Source organism: Salvelinus alpinus, chromosome 23 (assembly GCF_045679555.1).
Source record: "Salvelinus alpinus chromosome 23, SLU_Salpinus.1, whole genome shotgun sequence".
Taxonomy (NCBI): Eukaryota; Metazoa; Chordata; class Actinopteri; order Salmoniformes; family Salmonidae; genus Salvelinus; species Salvelinus alpinus.
Window position 1 is genome coordinate 49,559,796 of NC_092108.1, and position 9,105 is coordinate 49,568,900.

General features: G+C 40.9%; 1 protein-coding gene across 3 annotated transcripts; it reads right to left on the reverse strand.

The window, feature by feature from the left end:
• Window positions 1–2,602: 2,602 nt before the first annotated feature.
• LOC139551205 (polycomb complex protein BMI-1-B-like) lies at window positions 2,603–8,847 on the reverse strand. 3 transcript variants are annotated; one of them, XM_071362665.1, is made up of 9 exons: window positions 5,272–5,790; window positions 5,039–5,135; window positions 4,780–4,835; window positions 4,625–4,684; window positions 4,391–4,496; window positions 4,233–4,275; window positions 4,006–4,104; window positions 3,671–3,751; window positions 2,603–3,335 (listed from the first exon to the last, which is right to left on the reverse strand). In XM_071362665.1, exons 1-9 carry the CDS (start codon window positions 5,381–5,383, stop codon window positions 3,012–3,014), a joined length of 978 nt encoding a protein of 325 aa, XP_071218766.1. In that variant the 5' UTR covers window positions 5,384–5,790; the 3' UTR covers window positions 2,603–3,011. The 3 variants fall into 3 exon arrangements, with proteins under 3 accessions (XP_071218766.1, XP_071218768.1, XP_071218767.1); XM_071362667.1 differs by lacking the exons at window positions 5,039–5,135; window positions 5,272–5,790 and adding an exon at window positions 8,543–8,847 and having other exon boundaries at window positions 4,803–4,835; XM_071362666.1 differs by lacking the exons at window positions 5,039–5,135; window positions 5,272–5,790 and adding an exon at window positions 8,543–8,847.
• Between the last annotated feature and the right edge of the window lie 258 nt (window positions 8,848–9,105).

A 9,105-nucleotide genomic window follows, 5' to 3' on the forward strand; every position in this document is an offset into this window, starting at 1 on the left:
ATGGGTTGGGGAGGAATATGTAACCACTCTCAAATTCATAGATGGAGCTCCAAAAGTACTGACAGTGAATGAGCTCAACATGATAATTTTTTGACATAGGCCTATATAAGACACAACCTTTTGGGTTATGTTGTGGCAGTTGTAGGCCTACTACGATTAAAGGAATAGCAATTAAGCACTTTTTCTACTTACCCAGAATTCATGGATACCATTTTTATGTCTCTGCGTGCAGTTTGAAGGAAGTTGCTAACTAGCGTTAGCGCAATTGCTAGCTAGCGTTAGACTTCCAGTTATTGCACTAAGGCTAGTTGGCAATTGCTCGCGAAACTAGCTTCAACTTCCTTCAAACTGCACGCAGAAATATAAAAATGGTATCCATGAATTCATCTGACTCTGGATAAGGAGAAAAGGGCTAAATTGCCAAAATCTCGCACTATCCCTTTAAATATTCAAGAATCAGGTATTGGGTAGCCTATATACACTACATTACCAAAAGTATGTACATTTACATTTACATTTAAGTCATTTAGCAGACGCTCTTATCCAGAGCGACTTACAAATTGGTGCATTCACCTTATGATATCCAGTGGAACAACCACTTTACAATAGTGCATCTAACTCTTTTAAGGGGGGGGGGTTAGAAGGATTACTTTATCCTATCCTAGGTATTCCTTAAAGAGGTGGGGTTTCAGGTGTCTCCGGAAGGTGGTGATTGACTCCGCTGACCTGGCGTCGTGAGGGAGTTTGTTCCACCATTGGGGTGCCAGAGCAGCGAACAGTTTTGACTGGGCTGAGCGGGAACTGTACTTCCTCAGAGGTAGGGAGGCGAGCAGGCCAGAGGTGGATGAACGCAGTGCCCTTGTTTGGGTGTAGGGCCTGATCAGAGCCTGAAGGTACGGGGGTGCCGTTCCCCTCACAGCTCCGTAGGCAAGCACCATGGTCTTGTAGCGGATGCGAGCTTCAACTGGAAGCCAGTGGAGAGAGCGGAGGAGCGGGGTGACGTGAGAGAACTTGGGAAAGTTGAACACCAGACGGGCTGCGGCGTTCTGGATGAGTTGTAGGGGTTTAATGGCACAGGCAGGGAGCCCAGCCAACAGCGAGTTGCAGTAATCCAGACGGGAGATGACAAGTGCCTGGATTAGGACCTGCGCCGCTTCCTGCGTGAGGCAGGGTCGTACTCTGCGAATGTTGTAGAGCATGAACCTACAGGAACGGGTCACCGCCTTGATGTTAGTTGAGAACGACAGGGTGTTGTCCAGGATCACGCCAAGGTTCTTAGCACTCTGGGAGGAGGACACAATGGAGTTGTCAACCGTGATGGCGAGATCATGGAACGGGCAGTCCTTCCCCGGGAGGAAGAGCAGCTCCGTCTTGCCGAGGTTCAGCTTGAGGTGGTGATCCGTCATGTAGACACCTGGTCGTTGGACATCTCATTCCAAAATCATGGGCATTAATATGGAGTTGGTCCCCTTTTTGCTGCTATAACAGCCTCCACTCTTCTGGGAAGGCATTCCACTAGATGTTGGAACATTGCTGCGGGGACTTGATTCCATTCAGCCACAAGAGCATTAGTTGGTTGGGCACTGATGTTGGGTGATTAGGCCTGGCTCGCAGTCAGCGTTCCAATTCATCCCAAAGGTGTTCGATGGGATTGAGGTCAGGGCTCTGTGCAGGCCAGTCAAGTTCTTCCACACCGATCTCGACAAACAATTTCTGTATGGACCTCGCTTTGTGCACGGGGGCATTGCCATGCTGAAACAGGAGGGCCATGCTAAAACAAAGTCGGAAGCACAGAATCGTCTAGACTGTCATTGTATGCTGTAGTGCTAAGATTTACCTTCAGAGGAACTAAGGAGCCTGAACCATGAAAAACAGCCCCAGACCATTATTCTTCCTCCACCAAACTTTACAGATGGCACTACGCATTGGGGCAGGTAGAGTTCTCCTGGCATCTGCCAAACCCAGATTCGTCCGTCGGACTGCCAAATGGTGAAGCTTCACTAATCACTCCTGAGAACGCGTTTCCATTGCTCCAGAGTCCAATGGCGGCGAGCTTTACACCACTCCAGCCGACGCTTGGGATTGTGCATGGTGATCTTAGGCTTGTGTGCGACTGCTCGGCCATTAAAACCCATTTCATGAAGCTCCCAACGAACAGTTATTGTGCTGACGTTGCTTCCAGAGGCAGTTTGGAACTCGGGAGTGAGTATTGCTACCGAGGACATTAGATATTTTACACGCTACGTGGTTCAGTGGTTGTGTGGCCTACCACTTCACAGCTGAGCCATTGTTGCTCCTAGACGTTTCCACTACATAATAACAGCACTTACAGTTGACAGGGAAAGCTCTAGCAGGGAAGATATTTGACGAACTGACTTGTTGGAAAGGTGGCATCCTATGACGGTGCCACGTTGAATGTCACTGAGCTCTTCAGTAAGGCCATTCTACGGCCAATGTTTGTCTATGGAGATTGCATGGCTATGTGGTCGATTTTATACAATGGGTGTTGCTGAAATAGCCGAATCTACTAATTTGAACGGGTGTCAACATACTTTTGTATAGTGTATATCATTAATTGAAATGACCATTTAACAGCAGGACCTACTGCAGATTTCACCCTTAAAGCTAAAACAATCAGGTTGTGTTTATTAAATTCACCATTACATGTATGCAGAGGGCAATAGTCCAAAAAATGTTTTGTGTGTTGACAAATGAAGTTGACGAAGCCAAAACCACATTTCCATTTCAATCAACTACAGTAGTTGGCAATTCAGTTATGGGAATCATTGGAATGTCCAGGTGTGAAATAAACTTGATTTTTTTTTTCTCACATTCCAAACCACATGGCACATTACTGGGCTAGCCATTTTAAATCCGATCTGCAGATGCCATTGAGCAAATTCAATAAGTCTTTCCACAGCAGTCTTTCTTATATATATACAAATATATTGCCCACATAGGATTATATAAAAATGGCAAATGTTTGAAACAATAATAAAAGTATCTACAGTCTATGTTGGCGTGAATGTCCGGGAAAGTCGATTTGGACCCGCTTTTGTTAAGATACCGTTTGTTGAGGTGCCAATGCGGGAGAGGTGGGGGAGGTGGGTAAGCGATGATGATGAGTGGACAATTCTGTGGCTCGGACTGGGCAGAGAGGAGGATGAGGTGGAGGGAGCTTCGGGGTCATTGTTCAGATGCTTGTCACCCCCAGTCCCAGAGTCATAGCATACTCCTCCAGCATGCTGTGTGGTTTTGGTCCCGTTTCTTGGGCTGCTCAACTTCATCTTCTTGCAGCCTGTTCGTACCCGGTATTTCAATGCCAAGGGACCTTTCTAAAACAAGTGAAGATTTTCGTAAGTTTATGTGTACAGGGGACTTTTCTGTGACTTATAACCATATTCTCAGATGATCCTCCTCTGAGCAATTATTTTAAGAATGACATGAGCTTTAAACAAGCAATAGAGATATTTTTTTAATAAATGTGTAAGCTCTCCAAAATACATGTTGAACGTATTGCTTGGTAGAGAATCGAATTCATGAATGGATGCACCATTTCACAACCTTTTACTTTCCCCTTATAAATAAGGAAAAAACACAGCATATAATTTCAAGGTCTTATTAGAAAAAAGGACATTTCATGTGTTGAAGTGCAAGGGTAAATGCTTACCCTTCTCCAGGTGTAGATGTGTGCAATGTCCATTAATATGTAATAATCCTTCAATGGTTCATCTTCATACATAACTTCTATCTGTGAACAACACATTTTGAGAGAAAAGATTAGGTGTGATTAATCATTGATATAAACAGTGTGAAACTCTAGTAAAAATCTAACCATAATCAATCAGTTGTATACTGTATATTTTTTTAAAGAAACAAAGTCGATTCTAAGTTTAACAAATCTACACAATGCCTATACAAATGCACAACATTTCAGATAGGTTCATTGTTCACTGAATTTCAAATAATGACATTAATGATCATTGATTAAATATCCGTAGTCACCTGATAGGTGCATGGAATATCCATTCTACTTCGAAGGAATTTCTTCAGATGCATTATGGTTATGGCTGCTGGACATTGCAAGTATCGCTTGTCAATCATCTTCAAACCAACAGACAAAAAAAAAGGTGAGTTGAGACATGATAAACACTGCGTTACTTTACAGCCATCTGAATTGACCCCCTATTTAAAAGACACCAATACGATTTTCTTAGGGTTAAAACAATCACCCCTGTCTTCATAACCTTGACTTCACCGTCCTCCATTACCAGCCTAAGAGAAAAGCAAAATATACAATTGGAAAAAGAGCAAAGAAATAATTGACAAGCATGGGGGTTGGCTGCATTTTTTAAAAGCATACTTTTTGGCGGTTTGAAAGCGGCCTTACTTGCTCTGAGAGAATTCGATGGACAGGCTGATAATCTCATCGTCGGCTACTATTCTCTTTGCTTCATCTGCCACCTCCCCTCGCTCTTCATTTGATCCACTTCCAGCTACAAAATGAGAAACCAACCAAGTATTCAAGTGTGCCAATCCTCCTCGTTCTAATGATAAAGCGACACGAACGTTGACGTTGCAACGATAGGCTTGAGGTGCTTCGCCATTGATTCAACTTGTTTACCAGGAAGAGAAGGATGAGAAGGATATGCAGCATAGAAATCCCTCCTTCGTTTCATTTCATCTGCAAGCAAAATTAATAAATAACTGTTAATGTATCATGATGCACTTGACATGTCACTAACCAACTTGAGGGGACGATCGGGGAAATGTACTGACCTTTGAAAAGGCCGGGTACCAACCTGTAAACAATGTCTTGAAGGGTCTTGTCAGACCTGAAATAGAATATTTAAAAAATAATTTCAGCAAATTGTATGATTCATTTCTGAGCCAGGGTTTACTTGGGAAAGAGATGTCAATATTGTAATGTGGTTTCGATTTATTGAGCCCCAGGTCTCCACATTCATATTCGAGTTTAAAAAAATATTATAGAACTTGAATTTATTGCCTTACAAAATGACATGTATAGGCTACTCACTTAATATTCAAAAGGGGTTTCGTTTTGTGAACCTGGTCATCACAAATTGGACAGAATTTGCTGGTCCCCAGATAACAAACAATGCACATTTTACAGACTGAAAAGACAAAATAATCAAAACAATTTGACAACACTGCATACTTTAAACCAAACGAATCAGTCAAAACTGTGGGCATAGACAGCAACTTGCATTGTGTGGTATTTTGAATGAAATGCAACTGACGACAATTTACATGAGTGTAAACACTCCACAATGGTGGTTGCGTCGATAAAATATCCACCGCACAAGACACACATCAAATGTGGATTCAGCTCAGTCATCTTGATTTTTGTTGTTCTGTGCATTGTTCTAAAATGGTAAAATCCTATAAGAAAGGATAAACAAATTAATTAATGGTTACAGCTAGTTTCGCAATCTGTTCAGAACACAAAAGGGCGGTGATGTACCTGCCTTGAGAATGTAAAACGTTTATGTTACTGTTTTACTGTTACTGTCTACCCTGCGAAAAACGAATCTGGACATCCTTTGATTACTTTAAATAGGTTAAACCAATATTTATCTCGTAGGCCTATTTATTATAGAATTTTATGTAGCCCAATATCAATTTACCCTTTTATAATTGCTACCATGAATTTTGTTTCCAGCTTCCATATCGATTTTTAGAAGTCTTCACTTCAAGCCAAACGTTTGATTTATTTAGAATAGCCTAACAATCGCAGAAGGACGTCACAGAAATGTTGATTTCGATGCCAGGTCTAAAAAAAACAGCTAACTGACAGCACATGCATAAGGGCTACTTTTTCAAGTCCGGAATGTGTGCGAGTTTATTGGTTATAGGGCGATTTTGCCGATGAATGACGATCAACTGTTTCTAAAGCTCAATTCATTAAAAAAATTGCTAGGTCTACAACGCCAAGTGGCAATATATTTAATTGACTTAAACACAGTAAACAACCATTATTTGCCCTATTATTGGCACACATTATGCAGCCTAAATTTGGAGTGTCGCCTACACTCTTAGAAAAATAGGTTCTGGATAGAACCCCAATTACCCACATATTCTAAGTGTAGACTAAGCGTGCAATCCCGCGCCCGGTTTCTTGACCGGTTTAGAGGAACGTTTCCAACAAAATGTTAATATCTTGTGCTTCTTTTATAATGGATAAATATGTGTATTATCAATATCTTCGTAGGTAGCCTATATAGGATACACTTCAAAGACTGGGCCCATAGTATACATTGCCTTGATAATTTACCTATTTGCCCGAGAGAAGAACTTTCGATTATTTTCAGTATTATGCGATCATGCGACGTCAATGTGATGCGTTGTCATTTTGGCGCTGTATAAGATTGTAAGTAAAGTGTGTCCTGCGACTGCATGTAGACGCAAACAGTCGAGTGTGAGGTACCGGATATGCCTACAAAACTGCACGCTTGATCCGATTGATACAAGACGCAATAGGCTCTTTCATCCCTCTTATGCATGGCCATTCTAAAAGAAGCACACCCTAGCGTGTCTGACGAGCGCACAATTTGTGTTGGAAAATTGAGTTAAATGTATACATTCCTACACCTGTCGAGAAACTGGGAGTGCGCATTATGCATCTCCATATGTGCACATCATGCGTTCCAAGACAACTCACTGTAGGCTATTTGTCAAATTAAATGTTGGACTAACCAATCATAATTGTTAAATCATAGGCTTACATATGTATGTACGAATTGTAGGCTATTGTAATGACTTCCTTGGCTGTAGCATCTACCATGGGCAGCTGATAATCAATAATGTTGATGTATGAAAATAAAAACTAGCCTATTCATCACAAATGTCAATGGATCAATGCGGTGGATAAAGCGGTGTCGAATGGTTGTGCAAACAGAGTAGACTCGACAGAATATGCAGCACACGAAAATGTTGATTATTTTAACGATATGACCAAGCAAGAATTATGGCGCATGTGTCACACTATGTTGGTGCATGTTCACGCAAACATGGCAGTGTGAACTCCAGACCTACAAAAATCGCATGTCTCATTCTACTCAGTTATGTGTGTTAACTAAACGGCGCGCAATGGCTCAGCACTCTTATCGTCAACTCTAAAAGAAGTTAATTCCTAAAATAGTTGAACATTTAGTTGGACAAATCTCTGACCCGTCATACACCTACCTACCTGTCAATAAACGGGGAGCTCACATTATGCACGTAATCTCCGAATGTCCCCACTATCACGCGCCTCAAGACAATAGCTAGTTAGTTCACTGTGATGTGAAAACGTTTAAAGCCATACTTGTCCTGTGCTGTTGAACTACGCATTCCATTGACTGTATAGAACTTAACATGGCAACAACGAAATTGTAGTCATAAACGAAAGAAATAATCCATCAAGTCCCAAATTGCGCAAAAGTTCACTTTCGTTCTCGAATGCCCACAACACGAGCAGACGACTGGACATATTTAATAGTCATGTTTTCCATGCCTTATTTTATACAAGTTGTATCGATTTTCAAATATTATTATGGGTAAATCCCATTGTTAGGCCTATAGACATGACTGATCGAGTGCAGAAAATTTCACATAGCAGGAAATTATAGTCTGTTTTTAATGCATTTATGAAAGTTGACCAACAAGAAACGCGACTGACCTTATTATGGGTGGGGAGAAATAGGTGTTCTTTATTTAAAGAATGAATCAAATGTGAAACATTTTGTTATTTATATGTTTTAGGCTTACATGTGAGTTTTTGCCTCAGCCTATTGTGTCAAACTATAATGTCATCACAAGAATAGGCCTACATTATTGATTGTGATGACATAATTTATATGGGCGGGCCTAATAATAGTAGCCTCGAGCCGGCCTATATTCCAATGTCCACAGCCGAATGATCATAAAAATATGATCAGGTCCTATAACAAAACAGCCTATTCTTGCGATAAGACAAACAAAATCAGTGTGTGAGAAAGCAATCTCTGTTCAACATAACGGAATTAAATACATTTAATAGGCTATAGCCAGCCTATTAACTATTTACTCTCTAAACAAAGTAGCATATTCGCAATAGCCTAACAACAGGATGACGACAAAGCCTGTCAATTTAATTACTTATCTACAACGAAGCCCATTTATTTTCAACGAAAGACAGAATAAACGTATCTATATTGAAAACAAACGACAAATCATATTTGATACCACTTTCATGAAAACAACAGCCTAATGAGCCTGTTGAGGACAGCTGTTTGAAATCAGCTTGGTAGAATACATACGAATGTGAATGCTTCTGTGCAGATCTGTTAACATTGGCTGCTATGAACAGATCTGCGATTATGTTTCAATGTTGTACGTTACGCGCTCCAGAAAGAACACAAACATAACCATTGAAATAATATAACCTTCTACAATCGTGTGTGCTTTGAGTGTCTATATGCCCGTGTGGTAAACTGCCGATGTTCACTATTAATCAGATAGCCTGCAGTGGTCTTGCATTTGCAAGACAGTAAATACATACCTAACGGTTTATATCCCGTATGTGATGGACAATGAAAGTTACAAGTCGATCAGAAAAAAATGAATGCAACCCAAGCGGCCGTCTTGGAATGAGCTACAAATGCTGTTCAATGGCAGTGGCGAAATTCTCAACAAATAGAAAAATATCAACGCGCAGAGAGTCAGAAACATTACACAGATTCTGAACAGTGCCGGTCCAAATAGGTTATCGGTTTGCTCCGTGCTCGACCCCTATGAAGCAGTAGGCTATGCATAGAGCGGCACTTGATAGCAGTAGAAACTGACACTGTCCCAAAAAGGCTTGCAGGCTAGTTCGACCGCCCCGCTAATATCACGTGGTCTCATTCCTCAAGGTTTGTATTGATGGTACGCTAACTTTGAAAAGTAAGCTAACTTTGATATATTGATATGTGGTCACACATTTCATGCACTGGCTGGGTCTTTAGTCCACAACTCGTGGTCTACATGGTTTAGATTGTTTCTCTCTCACTCAAAAATATTAGGTGATGGTTTAAGATTTGTAAAAAAATAAATAAAAAAAAATAAAATGATTTATGCTACAAA